At 51.1% G+C, this 15,519-nt stretch overlaps 2 protein-coding genes across 2 annotated transcripts in view; one reads left to right on the top strand and one right to left on the bottom strand.

Annotated features, from left to right (window-relative positions):
- Positions 1-352: 352 nt before the first annotated feature.
- On the top strand, positions 353-12,249 carry Lamp1 (lysosomal associated membrane protein 1). The gene is made up of 8 exons (XM_015484058.2): positions 353-510; positions 2,401-2,617; positions 2,775-2,933; positions 8,820-9,016; positions 9,570-9,695; positions 10,462-10,528; positions 10,600-10,770; positions 11,295-12,249. The coding sequence occupies exons 1-8, from the start codon at positions 415-417 to the stop codon at positions 11,432-11,434; spliced, it is 1,173 nt and encodes a 390-aa protein (XP_015339544.1). The 5' UTR covers positions 353-414; the 3' UTR covers positions 11,435-12,249.
- A 1,041-nt stretch (positions 12,250-13,290) lies between these two features.
- Positions 13,291-15,519, bottom strand: part of Grtp1 (growth hormone regulated TBC protein 1) — a 33,547-nt gene continuing 31,318 nt past the window's right edge. Inside the window, exon 8 of the mRNA XM_048800994.1 lies at positions 13,291-13,568. Coding sequence (XP_048656951.1) covers positions 13,479-13,568 — 90 coding nt within the window. The 3' untranslated portion in view covers positions 13,291-13,478. The remainder of the gene's footprint in view (positions 13,569-15,519) is intronic.

Below are 15,519 nucleotides of genomic sequence, written 5' to 3'. Positions count from 1 at the left end.
CCAGTTCAGGTCTGCAGTGAAGGAGCTGCATGCTCTCCCCAGTGTCCCCACAAAAGGTTGTATGAGGAGTGTGATATGCTCCCAAAGCCCCACCACATCTTCACAGGCTCCTGAGGAGCCAGGAACCACGGATGCAGAGCACTGGCCTGGAAATGGACTGTAAACACCCATTGAGTGTTCTGAAATAAAGCACTAGAGTGTGTCCAGGAAGGACAGAATACCAGGTGATGCTGCTGTGTCACACACAGCCCAGTGTAGTTCTTCAGTGGTTTAGGAGTATAGTGGAATCTCTTAATAAAATGCACTCCCACTCTAGGTACAGAAAACCAAAATGCCCCCTGGTACTTTGAGAAAGATGCCTGATTCTGTCTGTCTTTCCTGGAATCAGCAGGTGTTGTCCATGGTGCCTCAGCAATGTTTGTGGTGAAAGACGGCAATGGGACAGCTTGTATAATGGCCAACTTCTCCGCTGCCTTCAGGATGAGCTATGAGACTGTGCATGGTTCTCAGGTAGGAGATGCTGGTGCTCGTGCTTCATCTATGTGTGTGAGAGAGCGTAAGTTTAAAACTGAATCTGAGAAGCGACCCCTCGTTAACGTGCCCCTTCTCCAGTGACCTGTGCTGTCACCTGTGTTTAGTACATGTGTCTTTGTGGTCTTCGCGATGACCCTTTACAGTCACAGCATGGCACTTCAGGGCACTGGTCAGCACCGCTTGCTAAGCCGCCTCCCTATTGGCAGGCTTGCTCTTCCTAATGCCCATTGAACAGCGTTGTAGGTGTGTGATGTTGCATTTACTTTGGATATATTGTTATACTTGAAAACATCTGTATAACTTGGCTTATAGCACCTCATTACTTTGATTAAAATGTTCATCGTGTATTAAAACAACTTTTGTGTTTCTATGGGATGAGTGAGGCCTTTGTGTTTCCTAGATTGCTGACAGATAGGTAGCATGTATTTATTGTGTTTCTTCCTCAACTAGTCATTAGTGGGTATTTCACATACTCGTTCTGCATAATATCTACTCAGTAATTGCATCCCTGAGGTACATTTTATGTTCAGTTCTTGGCTGAAGCTCCATTTTTCCTTGCATACTGCCATCTGACTGTCACTGAGCTGTCAACTAGCAAAGGGCAGTAGTGGTGCTGGAGTACCAGGAAGAAGGGTGCGGTCCTCCAGCACTCTCTGTGCTCTGTGCAGCCACTTGGCCTGTGTTTATTAACTATGTCTTTGTCTCCATGTGTCTGTCCAAATTGAAGAAAACTGGAAACAAGGATTTGTTTTGTAACAACGTCTCAAGTTATAAATATTTGTCCAAGCACTTTTTAATTTCAACTTTACTTTTTTAGATATGGTCTTGGTAGTTGGATGTTGTACAAATCAGTCCGTTACGCTGTAATTCTGTCAGTTTCTAGAACCATGTTTGCATAACCTAGTTCATTTTAATGCACATTAGGTGATTTTCCAGTTTTGCTTATAACAGTAAATTCAAACAATTCTCAAGTAAATACTTTGGTTTAAGAGATATTCTTTAAACTACAAACGTTCTATAGTAAAAATAGTAGTGGCAGAATTTCAGTTATAATGAATATGTAGCTGGTCCTGACACCCAGTAAGAATTAAGTTTCAGGGCACTTCAAAGTAACTTTAGTTTTTATTCTGTTATAAATAGATTAAAGTCGTTTTTTTTTAAATATTTATTTTATTTATTTATTTTAGGTGTAGATGGACACAACACAATGCCTTTTATTTTTATGTGGTGCTGAGGATCGAACCCAGGTCCTGCCCATGCTAGGCGAGCGCCCTACTGCTGAGCTACAATCCCAGCCCCAATTAAAGTTTTGTTTTAATAGGAGTGAAGTTTTAAACTATGAATAATGAAGTCACCTTTCTCTTAGATTTGATTTACTTTTCTATTAACTGATGTAATCGATCTTTTTTAAAAATGAGTTTTCTTGTTTACATTAAAAAAAGTGAAGCCAGGTGCAGTGGCACATGTCTGTAATCTCTGCAGCTCAGGAGGCTGAGGCAGGAGGTTCACCAGTTCAAAGCCAGCCTCAGCAGAAGTGAGATGCTAAACAACTCAATGAGACCCTGTCTCTAAATAAAATTCAAAATAAAGCTGGGGGTGTGGCTCAGAGGTTGAGTGCCCCTGAGTTCGATCCCTTGTACCTCCCAAAATAAAAAAGAATACTTTATAGAACTATGAGGTAACTAGAGCCTACAACAATAACTAGAAGACGAGTTTGAAGGACTCCAGCTCATAGAAAAGATAGTGTATCTGAGTTGGAACTGAGGTGTAAGCCTGTCAGACTTAACAGATCTCTGTCTTTAGTATTTGAATCGCTTTAATGACATGCATTCTCATCGGGCTCTGTTGCAATTGTGTTTATTCTAGAACGTGAGCTTTGAACTGCCACCCTCTGCAGAAGTACTGAACAGCAGCTCTTGTGGTGGAAAAAACGCTTCCGACTCTAGCCTCGTGATTGCTTTCGGAAGAGGACATTCGCTGACCCTCACTTTCACAAGAAACACAACACGTTATCGGGTCCAGCTCATGAGTTTTATTTACAACATGTCAGACACATGGACTTTCCCCAACGCAAGTTCCAAGGGTAGGGATCAGGGTTGACTGCTTGAAGAGAGAGAGATTTGGGTGGGAAGATGCTCAGAAATCACTTTAGCAGAGTACTGCAAGTAGTTCAAAATTGTAGGGTTTTTTTAATTTTGATCATTATTTTTTGTTTATTTTTAATCTTGTTTTTGATGCAGAAGTCAAGAATGTTTCATCTGTAACTGACATCAAGGCCGACATAGACAAGAAGTACAGGTGTGTCAGCACCACCCAGGTCCACATGAGCAATGTGACCATCACCCTCAGCGATGCCACCATCCAGGCCTACCTGTCAAGCAGCAGCTTCAGCAAGGGAGGTAGGATGCTGACCTTGTCCTCTGGTGTTGGTCATGCGGCTGCAGTAGCTCACTTCTCGGTATCAGGTGCCTGGCATACCACATGGAGAGAATGTTTACGCAGCCAGGGATGCCTCTTTGCAGAGCTGTGCAGCAGAACTCTTCTCTTTGGAGAAGATGACCTCTGTAGATGAGGGTGGATACATCTTGATTCACAAGAGTAGAAGGTTGGAGTGAAATAAGCCAGGCACCAAAGGGCAAGTGTCATCTGATCTCAGATGTCAGTCTTGATCTCACAGGCAGGGAGAGTAGGCTGGTGACAGCCCCGGGCTCAGGTGGGGATGTTGGCCTGCAGATAGAGTGCTCCAGTTAGATCACTAGAACCCAGAGATCATTGTGCCACATGGTGATGGTGGTGACCAGTGATGCACTGTGTTCTTGAGTATTGCTGAGAGAGTGGTTTTTAAGTGTTTTTGCCACAAAGGAGAGCAATCCTGGCATAGTAGTGCACACCTGCAATCCAAACAACTTGGGAGGCTGAGGCAGGGAGACTGCAAGTTCAGGCTAGGCCAGTTAGAGACTGTCTCCAAAAGTGAAAAGGACTAGAGATGTAGTCAGTGGTAAAGCCCTCCTGGGTTCAATCCCCAGTACTGCAGAAAGCAAGAGAAGGAAGGGAGGAGGGGAGGAGAGGAGGAAAGGGAGGGCAGCAGAAGAGCAAAGCCATTGGAACCTTCCCTCATGACCCCACTAGTGGGATCAGAGGCACAGAGCACTCTCAGTTCCACTCAGGAGGCCATGGATCAGCACTGCCTTTCTGAGTCTGTGTCTGACCCACACCTGTGGACTCAGCCAGTGGGCGTCAGGTCCAGACAGGTGGGTCCAAGCCACCTCTTCCTGTCTTTGAAGCATGTTGGGATTAAAATATAAATTTATGCAAACTACTTATCAGTGTCTGGCAAAGAGTAGCACATACATTTTACTATCTCCTTTCCTTTTTTATGTTTTTTTTTTTTCTTAAATAATTTTATTGTTACTTGAGAAAATCCTCCCCAACCGCCAGCTCAGAAACCTCTGTCACATTTCAGAAGTAGAGGATGTGTGATTGGCCTAAGAAGGGCTCACCTGGCCACTGCAGGTGGATGAAGAGAACATGGCCTTCCCTTGACCTCAGACCTGCCCTGATTGACCTTGGTTTGGCCTCTTCCCCAGTAGTCTGCTCCAAGGTGACTTGGGGGAGTGGCTAACAGGATGCTTTTTCTTGGGTGCTAGTTAGGGTCCATTGCGGTCTCGGGGTATATGCTCACAGCAGGGTGCACCCAGGAACAGGCCCAGTCCTGCTGTCTAAGGTTTGAAAACAAAAAATAAACAACCAGGTTATAAGACTCAGTGTCTGGCCAGGTACCATGGCACACGCCAGTAATTCCGGTGACTGGGAGGCTGAGGAAGAAGATTGGAGGTAGCCTGAACTACTTAGCAAGATCCTATCTCAGAATTTATTTAAAAGGAGTGGGGGTGCTTAGGATGTAGCTTGGGGGACATAGAAAAAGCATCTCCCATTTATTGGGCACACCACTGTTACCTGTTCAGTGTTTTCTGCAGCTGCTTTTGCATTAGGAATGGCAGAGTCCAGTTCTCAGGATAGAACTAGAGCCTGCAAATCTAGAATATTTACTGCCTATCACTTTGTAGAAAGGACTTGCTGACCTTTGATCAGTGACAAGAGCATTAGTGGTAGAGCCAGGCCTGAGAAGCCCTGCCCCCCAAAGCCAGGTGTAATTGGGAGGAAGAGGACTGTCACAGGGAAGTTCTGAAGGAAGCCAACTTGAGTCAGGTCTTTGGACAAACCTTGCCATGTTGAATGGTTAACAGAAGCCCCTGGAATTTGTGGAATGGCTCCTGGCCCACTGGCGCATGCACAGGCTCACCCACGATGACACAGTGAGCACACCGAGCCTGTCTGTGTCTGCTTGGTGGGGTGGGGAGGGCACTGCTGGCATGTGGGCACCAGTGAAGATGGCCTGTCTGGCAGTCTCTAGGAGTGCCATACTCAGTCCATGCCCAGGCAGCTTGCAGTGACCTCATTAGGCAGGGTGACAGTGTTCAGAGCAGAGAGTGTTCAGTCACGAGTCCCTGGTTATGTGGGCCATCAGAGGTCTCAGATCTGAAGAGCAGGAAGAACCTGGAAACCAGAGTCTGGCCTGATGACCTTGTCCAGTGTCTGCTACTGGCTTGGTCTGGATGTGGAGGTCACAGAATGTGGCTTGCCACCTAGCTCTACATCCTGGGCACATGTCACCTGGTGCCCTGCTTTCTTCCCCACGCAGAGAGGGCTTGAAGGGAAAAGCCGTGCAGTGGTGGTCAGCAAGGACAAGCCCTGAGACCTTGGCTGCTCTCTCTGGACTGAAAGTGAATACAAGCAGAGATAGAAGACTTGCTGTGTTTTTTTGAGGTTAATTATTTTTAGAGAGATTTTATTTTTGTAATAGTTTTAGGTTCCTAGTAGAGTTGAGTGGTTGCTGTATACCCAGTGTGCTTCACCAGCACCCCTCACTGTTCACATTCACACCATAGTTACGTGGAGAGCACATGCTTGTGAAAAGAGTCTGAGAAGAAGGCTCCTGATGCCTGAGGCCGCCACGTGTACCTCTCTGGGGGCAGCCAGTGGGGTGGACTGGCCATGTGCTCATGTTGGATGTTGTCTACCCCAGAGGATGGGCTTTGAAACTGATGAGTCATGGGGACCTTGTTGTGGGTGGCTGTCCCTGACTCGCCATCAATTTGTCCACCAGAGGATGGTCACTCAGCGCGTCCTCCCTTTAGAGAAGGGGCTAAGAACATCCATACCTGCCCTTTCATCATGATTTCTTGAGTTTGTTAAATCTGCAGGTACACATTGCGAATAAAGGAAATCTTGCTTCTTTTTCAAAGATCTTAGAGCCCTTTTTTAGTGCGTTCTAGTGGGTAATAGGGGAGTTAAAATTATCCTAAAACTTCCCGAATGTTCCACAAAAGCTGGGGTGTCCTGACAATCCAGGTCTGTCCCTCTTTTTGCCGGCAACAAGGGTGAAGGGTGGAGGAGGTTCTCTTCAGTAGGAGGAAGGAGCCCCTGGGCTTTTGGAAGCCATCTCAGTGTTGAGTCACAGCCTAGGGTAAGTCCTCGTCAGTCCAGGCCCTTCTTGCTAAAAAAAAAAAAAAAAATAGTAAGCACAAACCAAACTGGGCCAGAGTGGGGCTCAGGGTAGCATACTTGCCTAGCATGTGAGAAGCCCTGGGTGCAGTCCTCCCACCACTCACTGCCTTGGGTAGGGCCTCAGCAGTGGGCAGCAAGGACTTGCTGAAGGCCAGCACTACGGGACACAAGCATAGAGGACGAGTTGACATTTGAAACACTGATCACACGACTGCCTTGTTGGCAGACTGCTTAAGAATCCTTGAGGTCTCTCAGAATTGGTCATTTCATTTCCTTTTCATATTTTTGGTTCCTAGTCACTTTTATGACTTATTTTTTGGTGTCTCTTAACCAAGTCAAGAGCTGTTCCAGGGAAAGGTCCCGGATCAATCATATGGAGTCTGTTCTTGTGTCCCCAGCCTGCTCTGAATGGTTCCTAATACATGCTGAATGAATTCATTAAGTCACTGATTTCTTTGGTCAGAAAACAGCCCCTTGGTCTCTTACCCATGTAGCTTTTATTTGACAAGCTACTAGTGGAGGAGAGAGGCCTCTGTGGCCTATTCGTCAGCAGAGCAGTGGTGGCCTTAAACAGACAGCCTCATTCATCTTGCCTTTGAACTCAACATTGTGTCGAAGGAGACTTGGTGAGAGAAAGGAAAGCACAAGCCAGGACGCACGGGTCTCCTGTTGGCCTGTGATGAGGAAAGCAGCACCTTTGCTGAGTGCTCGAGAGCCAGGCAGACGATGCTCGCCTGGGCCTGGCTGTGTAGAGAAGCCTGGGCTGTGGTCAGTTCACCTGGCCCTGGGACACTGCTGTCTGTGTATCTTCCGGCTTGGGAGGGGGGTGCTTGCTGTGAGTCGAAGGCTTCCATGGCTTTGAAGCCTTGTCATTATAAGGCTCACTCTGCCCGATTGGCCAGTGTTTTTGACTGATTTCTTATGAACCAGGATCTCCCTCCAGACTCGCCTAAGCTGAAGGCATTGATGCTGACAGGTTCTTGTCACCTGAGGTTGCTTCTTGATGGCAGCAGGCAGGCCTGTTTGAGCACTGCTGCTCTCAGGAGGCTGTCTGGGGCCTGGATGGCGCAGAAGCCTTTGGGAGGTAGTCTGGAAGGGTGCACCCATAGCTGCCCTGCGTCCTGAGTTCTGAGGGTCCAGGACATCTCCTGTGGTGTGTGTCTGCAGTTTGTGTGTGATGATGTCTTCTAGGTCATGAGCCTTCTGCAGGGAGGGCTTTGGTACTTAGTGTATGTTCAGGGAATGAAGGATGAGGCTGGTGGATGCGTGGGTTTTGCATACATCATCCAGAGAGAATGAAGAGAGCCCTTTACCACCAGACTTCTCGAGTCCTGAGTTAAGTGTGGTTCAGTGCCGCCTTGGCCTCAGCATCTGCATTGCCTTGTTGCCCAGGGTTAAGTGACTGCAGAGCTCCAGGCAGGTTCTCTGGGCCCGGGCTGGGTCATCTCTGTTGTTCTGCTCTGTCCAGAAGTGGGTCTCACATGGGGAAGACGCTGCTGGTGAGGGAGCATTCCAGAAGTGTGCCAAGCACCACTTGGGAGGTACAGCAGGTGAAGATCTCCATCCACACCCACGAGGTGAAGCGGGGCGTGTTCTGGGGAAGGACCCCATCCTGTCCCCTGCTGCAAATATACATGGGGGTGGGATAGGAGCTGGCAACGGGAGAAGAGCTGAAATGAGAGCTTGGTTCTTCGCTCCTGGTAATAAGTGGTTCACGAAGTTCCATAGCAAATTCCTGTGGGCTCACCCACGCTGGATATTTTAGGCCACATTCTCATGACTTAGAAAAAATGTGGAAAGGATCACATTGGATGGGAAATGTATGAACGTTGTTCTAAATTTCTTGGTTCTCCTCAGAAGTAAGGTGGTGAAGAAGTGCTGTTTGAGAGCATCGCCCATAGAGGGCCAGCTTGACTCCTGTGCAGTGATCAGCTCTCTTGCCTGGGTTCAGTCTGCCTTAGTGCTAGATGTAAATTTTTGTTAGATCACATTCTAAGGGACAGGACCATGATCAGACTCCTCAGTGTGTCCCCTCCCTGCAGGCCCTTCCGTCCCCGCTGTCCTGTGGGCATACCCCTGTCCCTCACCTGTCTATCTCTGTGCCTTCCCCCTCTACCCTCTCTTTAAAGGAGGATGCTTGTCCCTACCCTTACAGCCCTGAGATAGCTGGCTGGCCTGTTCACCTTGAGTCCCTATTTGGGGTCCTCAGGGAAGCTGCCCTGTCCCAACTGGCAGACATGGTCAGCGCCTATGCTTATGCTGCTCCACTTGCTGAGCCTGGGAGGCCAGGACCTCTGCTATCCTCTCTGTCAGTGCTAGCACAGTGCCTGGTAGGAGACCGCTTAGAGCGAATGAACAACCAAAAGTCACATTTGTGGGGCACATGTCCAGAAAGAGGGCCTTGCACGTGTGTTCTCTGGTGACAGGCCACACGGTGGCATAGTGACCCACTGCCTTGGCTGAAGTGAAGCACCCGGTGCATAGAGGATACTCTAGCATACCCACCTGGTCTGCTCCCCTGAGCCCACTGTGTGACCTGCTTCTGTCGTATGCCTAAGAGAGCATGACCTCATGCTGTCCTCTGGGGGGCAGTCACCTCTGAGAAGAGACTAGGGGTCTACAGTGGGTTCTCAGTTCTGAGTTTGGCCTCAGGTGAACTAGCAGTCATTACCAGAGAGCTGGGCTTTGAACTTGCACCCCCTCCAACATCCCTGCAGAGTCACGCTGCAAGCAGGACAAGCCTGAGCCTTCCCCAACTGCCCTGCCACCTGCTCCACCCAGCCCTTCGCCTAGCCCTGTGCCCGCTGAGAGCCCCTCCGTGTCCAGGTACAACGTGAGTGGTGACAACGGGACCTGCCTGCTGGCCAGCATGGGGCTGCAGCTGAACGTCACTTACGCCCGGAGGGACAACACGGTAGGGAGAGTGCATGGAGAGGGTGTTGCCCCAAGTCGGGTTCACTGCAGAGCACTGTGCCCGCCACACTGTCGGCCTACAGTGCTTGTTGGACCCCTCAGAGAGAAAGTGTCAGTCCTGGGGGGTGCACTGCATTTCCCCTGAACTGCTGACACTCATTTAGGTATCAGTTTTTATTATTCCCTGGGAGAAAGGGTGCTGGCTTGAGTTTTAAAGTGTGGCTGAGCCAGGTGTGGTACAAACACCTGTTGTCTGCATTACCTGGGAGACTGAGACAGGATGGCTTGAGCCCAGGAATTAAAAGGCCAGCCTGGGCATGCAGTGAGACCACGTTTCGAAAATCAGGTAAGAATTTTTTTAAGAAAAAAGTGTGCAGCTCTGAGGGAGTGGGGCTGGTGTAAGGCCACACCGCCCAGCATTCTGAGTGTGTTGGAAACAGTGGGAAACATTGTAGGACCTGGACATTTGCTCAGCGTTCCCTGGGGTTTGGCTGACGTGAGGTGTTAGCCTGGGCCCAGGGCCTGAGGTCGTGACCTGTTTGCTTTTCTTTCAGACGGTGACTAGTGTGCTGAACATCAACCCAAACGAGACCACAGCCAGCGGGAACTGCAGTTCCCTCCTAGTGACCCTGGAGCTGCAGAGCAAGAAGGGCATGGTCCTGGTCTTGTGGTTTGGGATGGTGAGGCTCTTTGCTCCTTCAGCATTAGGGCTGCTCACTGGGGTCTTCCTCCTGCTGCCTTTCTCATGCCCTTGCAACAGTGTCAGGCAGGACCACTGTTCTGGCCCACTAGCAGGGTGCTGTGTGTAAGCCCGGCGTCTGTGGTTCAGAGTCCAGAGTCACAGCTCTGCTTCCAGTGCGCAGACTCTGCCACCCTGTGTGCATCTTCCTGAGTTTCCCTCCCACTTTCTCATTGAGGCACACCATTGTTCATTTATTCTGCGGACATTTCAGAAAGACCTGTGTAGGCCTGAAAGCCAGGGTGCCTGCAGGGCACAGGTTGCTGACTAGGGGCCAGGCCACTCTTTCCCGGGGCCAGGTGCTGCCACCTATCTCCTAACAGTGGTGATCCATGTCCTGTGCTCTGTGCTTGGAAGGAGCCATGGTGTGCAGTCAGCCAGTGAAGTGGGAAGAGTGTTGGAACCACTCACAACCATCTGATGCTGTGCAAATGGACTGATTTGATAGTTGGGGCTCTTTTTTAACTGTACCCATTCAAAACAATTTTACTTTTTTGTAAGATGGCTCCTGCAAACCCAATTTTATTAGAGAATCTGAATCTTTGAAATGGTCTGGAAGGAACTAAGCAAACTTTGTGTTCCTAGAGTCATGGTGCTCCTTCAGATGATAAGATAAGCAGCTTTGTCCTAAAGCTAGGAATGTGGGAAGTCCAGTGGACGACCAGGGACCTGTGGGTTGACAGACTGTGCACTCTCTTCCCTCTCAGAATGCAAGCTCTAGCCGGTTTTTCCTACAAGGGATCCAGTTGAATGCAACTTTTCCTGACGCCAAAGGTAAGACCCCACAATTCACCAGGCCCCAGCCACTGTGGCCCTGGGGACTCAGACTTTTGACTGCTTTGCAGAGCCCACCTTCAGAGCCACCAACACCTCACTGAGAGCCCTACAGGCCACCGTCGGGCACTCCTACAAGTGCAACACTGAGGAGCACATCCGTGTCACCCAGGCCTTCTCCCTCAACATCTTCAGAGTGTGGGTCCAGGCCTTCCAGGTGGAAGGCGACAGGTTTGGGTCTGGTAAGTGGTCCTGAGGGTGGCATTCGCCGTAGTGGTGGCAGTAGAAGCGCATCAGACCTCTCCCAGTCACACTGCCAGGAGTTGGGGACGGTGGCTTCCTTTTCCCTCTCAAAGAAAACTCTGTTCTTCCAATAGAGAGATTCTGGAGAAATCCCTTCCCCTTGCTTTAGAAGGACCCAAGCTGCCTGACAGGTGGGGCAGAGGACTCCCTTAACAGAGGCAGTCTCATTTAGAAATGGAGGCTGTCCTCCTGTGAACACTTGAGTGTGAGGGGTCTGGAGCTGGGTGCAGCACAGGTGGCCAGCATGACCTGCTGTTTGGCACCAACCTTTGATCTTGGTGGGGAAGCACGGCTGTGGTTTCCCAGCCAAATGGAGAGTGCCCCACCCTGTAATGACTTATGTAGTGACAATTGTCTGGAGTTGAGACCTCTCACCTGGCCTCCTCTTGCCCCTCTGGCTGGGGAGTTCCAGCAAGTGGAGGCAGGTCCTTTGGTGAGTGGTGTGTGGCTGTCTGTCTTACAGTGGAAGAGTGTCTGCTGGATGGGAACAACATGCTGATCCCCATAGCTGTGGGGGGCGCCCTGGCCGGGCTCGTCCTCATCGTCCTCATTGCCTACCTCATCGGCAGGAAGAGGAGTCACGCTGGCTACCAGACAATTTAGCAGACTGGCAGGTGTGCCGCAGACAGCAGAGGCAGGGGGTCTGTTCTCGTGTCCCCAAGCTTAGATTCGTGTGGAGCGGGGCACACTTTCTGGCAAACCGTTTTCAAATCTGCTTTATCAAATGTGAAGTTCATCCTGCAACATTTACTATGCACAAAAAGAGTAACTATTGAAATGACGGTGTTAATTTTGCTAACTGGGTTAAATATTTTGCTAACTGGTTAAACGTTAATATTTACCAAAGTAGAACTCTAAAGAGGCAAGAGTGCTTTGCTAATGTGGCACGGCTCCACTTTGATTCGACTGTTAAGATTTGGTGTTGGTTTTTTCATTCTTTGCTCAGATTTAAGCCTTACAAAGGGAAGTCTCTGGTTTGAACACTTGGGCCTGGTGCAGGGTGGCTGATGGTGAGACTGGCATGCTTAGAAAATTAAACATAATAGAGCCAGGAAAGTGTTACCGTGGAGGTACCAAGGGTGAACACCTGGATGCTCAGGTTAAGCTTTTTCAGGAGGGCTGGCCCGCATGTGGCGAGGCAGTGTCCAGGCTGGGCGTGACCCTCATTGTTCCCATGTTTTGCCGCCCAAGAGCTGGCACTTTTCTAAGTGTAGAAAGGGTGTTATTTTTATTTACTTTTTGTAAAGTGATTTTCCGTCCTCTGTCGGCATTCAGGGTGATTCTGTTTCTGCACTGCGTGCAATAATAGATTCACCACTGACGTCTGCGCTGCGGCTTGGGTGGGTTGCACACTGAGGGTCAGCTCACACGCGACACGCTGCCTGTAACGATGCTAATAAAAAGTCTCTTTCTTCGTCTGTCTGCACCTCGTGTCTGCCGAGCGCCACGCATGCCTCAGTGGTGGCTGCTGAGGGAGCATGCTGCTAGAGGTCTGTGGACGGGAGGCGGTGGGTACTGGCGGTGGCAGCAGCCCTGGATCGGGGCCTGTGTCCTTGGTTCAGGAGAGCTGTTGGGATAGTTAGCCTCTTGGGCAGTAACCTGAGAACACTGGGTCTCAAATGACAGCAGTATCCATGCTCTCTTGGGCTCTGCAGGCAAAGCCACCTGTGTCAAAACCACATGTGCCCTGGGCCCTAGCTGAGGCACAGGCTCTGCTGTGCTCAGGCAACTGGGTGTCTGGCCCCTCTGTTCCGTGGGGTGCTGGTCTCACCAGTTTCCTGTTTGCTTACGAGAGGTATAAAAGGCCAAAGAATGTGAGAGCTGCTGCACCTGGAAAGGCAGGCCTGGGACTGGAGAGACACTCAGCTCTGAAGCCTGCCTTTCCCTGGTCTCCATGAGGTGCAGTGGGAGCCACCACTTGCTGAAACGAGGAGCTCAGGGCACAAAAGCTCGCCTTCTGTTTTCTGAAGCAGAACTCTGGCACTGAGGATCCTGGGACCTTGGGGGTTGGCTTTAAGGATGGCCTGCAAGTGGCCCAGAGCCCAGGCTTCCTGACTGGTGTTCTTCCACAGGCCCGCACTACCAGGCACCCAGACTGCAGAAGCAGACATGGGGACAAGCCAAGGCCCTCACAAACTGCTCCTCTAGCAGTGCATCTCGGTCAGGTGGGCCAGGTGGAGTGGTGTTGCCCACCCTGCGAGGAGCCCCTCTCAAGGTCAGAATGAGTCTAGAAAGGACCAGGCTGGCATGCAGGCTCTCATGAAGGTCAGCCTGGCCTCCTGGAGGAGTCAGAGGGGTTCCAAGTGATGGTGTGGCCTTCCTGGGTGCTGCTGGGAGAGCCCTGCTTGTCGGTTGCAACCCTAAGGGGCCACACGGTGAGCACTCCCCCACAGGCAAGAACAGTAACTAGGCTGACCTCAGTGATAGCGCCGAAACGCTGACAAGCTGATACCACAAACTCAGTGCTCACACTTTATTAAATATAAATGCTGTTGGAATCTATGATCCCACAGCCTGAGTGACAGGATCGGAGGTCTCTCTAGACCTACCGCTGCAGTGCAGTGACATCAGGCATTCACAACCTGACAAGGGGGCAGTAGGAATGGTCATGGGCCCACGGGCAGCGGGGCAGGGAAGAGGGAGCCTGTCAGCCCTGTGCCAACAGTGCAGCACGGTGGCTCTCACGCAGCCTGGTGATGGTCGTCATGGACAAGCTCCCTGGCTCTGAGAATATTTTCTGGAAGAGAAATAATTTAAAAACAAATCAGCCAAAAATATATATTCCCACCTTATCTGGAACGGCACCAGGACAAAGCCACCTGCCAGTGCTCACCAGAGCTACCTCACAGGGCAGAGCCTTCCCTGTAGGGCCAATTAGTGGGGGCCAGGCCCACAGTGACCACAGCCCCTGCCCTCCACCCCCAACACCTAGGCAGCCATGCTCACAGTGGGCCTGAGTAGTCAGCCTGGTAGACACTGCAGGGCCGGGCTGTCAGTTCACCACCTGCATGCAACACTGGCCATCTTGGGCCACACACACCCCTCTGGTCCCTGTGCTCAGCAAGGGACACGGCACACCACAAAGACGAGGACTCAGGCTGTGAGGGGGGCTGGGAGCCCAGTGGCCACAGCTAGCACACGTGGAGGTGGGACTTGGGCGAGGGCCTGGCTCCATGTGCACAGCACTGTGGCTGTTGGGGGGCAAAGGGGTGTCCTCCCTGGTTCCACATACTCGAAAACTGCAGCAACCCTGAGAAGAGCCAAGACCACCAGCCCCTAGATGTCCCCATGTGCCCTGCCTGGGCAGCATGGAAGCCCTGTGAGTGCTTCCTGGTCCTGGGGCATTGGGGGCTGGGACTTGGTCATGCCCTGGACACAGCTGAGACTTGAGGGCGCTTCAGGCCCACACTGTGTCCTGAGCAGGGGGCAGAGCTCTGCTGGCTACAGCATCACAGGGTTTGCCCAGGCCCTTGCCAGGCTGGCCCTGTCTGCCCTGGGCATCCCTGATACCCTACATCCTCATGGCAGCACCATTCTTACCCAGAAACTTCTGAGTGGGTCTTTCTAACTTGGCATCACAATCTGAAGTGATCCTGAGGTTGCCTGACGCCGTCTAACACAAACCATTCATGGCCACAGCCTATTTTCACCAATGGGAAGAACATTTGGACCCTAAAACCCATAGAGCCCACAGTGGAAATATTTGGTCGTGTAAAAAAATTGTGTTTTCCAACGTGGATTATAAAACACTCAGGGCAGCAGGAACAAAAGGCTGCTTCTGGAACAGGAGGGGCCGCTGGCAGCTACCTAGGAGAACCATCCTGGGGCACTCGGTGGGTGAGGCCTGTGAGGTCCTTGAGGCTGCTATCAGCCTGGAGGGAAGGCTCTGGGATCTCTCTCTCTGCAAGTCTCTGCCCCTGACTTGGGCTAAGCCCATGGACTGCACTGCGGCTTCCCCAGGGCTGGTGTTCTCAGTGCTCCATGAAAGTGACCATAGCCCTGTGCTTGCTTGCGCTTCCCTTGGAACATCTCCTGGAGGAGCCCTGAGCCAGCAACAGCTTCCAAGGGCCAACACTGCCCCTCCAAAGGCACTAGTTCCTAGTGACCAGAGCTAGCCACAGTGGCGTTAACTCTAGGTTAGGGGTTCACATGAGTTGCTGCTCCTCACAGCACTCAGTCTCCTCTTTGGTCCTGTGCATGGAGGGTGTGTCTGGTCCCAGCAGAACCACTTGCACAAGGCGGTGGCCACACTCAGCCACACAGCAGAGAAGGAAGGTGCAGCCTCTGCCAGAGCCTCTGGGGGCAGGAGCCCACCTGCCATCGGCTGTGCCCACATCAAAGGGCTCGACCTCCTGCAGCCGGGCCGCTCACTGGCACCACCCACCACAAGGGAGCAGGCAGAGCCAGTGGAGACTTTGGCCACATGTGCCTGCTGTTTCTGAAAGAAGGCAGTCCCACAGCCAGCTTGCAGGGCTCCCAAAACTGCCTCCAGCTCTCTTGGTACCTAACCAAGGCTAGGTGGGATGGACCCCAAGGTGCCTCCGGGACTCCCTTTGAATCTGTATCTCAAGATAAAAAGTCACGGTGTTACAACAGGCCCCTTAAGCTCTGCCTTTGGTCTGGTCCTGACAGGGTCATGCCCACTGAGAGGCTCTGCTCACAGCCTTGCCCAGCCCCCACAACCCCCC

Source organism: Marmota marmota, unplaced genomic scaffold (assembly GCF_001458135.2).
Source record: "Marmota marmota marmota unplaced genomic scaffold, marMar, whole genome shotgun sequence".
NCBI classification, from domain to species: domain Eukaryota; kingdom Metazoa; phylum Chordata; class Mammalia; order Rodentia; family Sciuridae; genus Marmota; species Marmota marmota.
The sequence above is the reverse complement of the archived record's forward strand: the minus strand, read 5'-3'. Positions and strand labels throughout refer to the sequence as shown.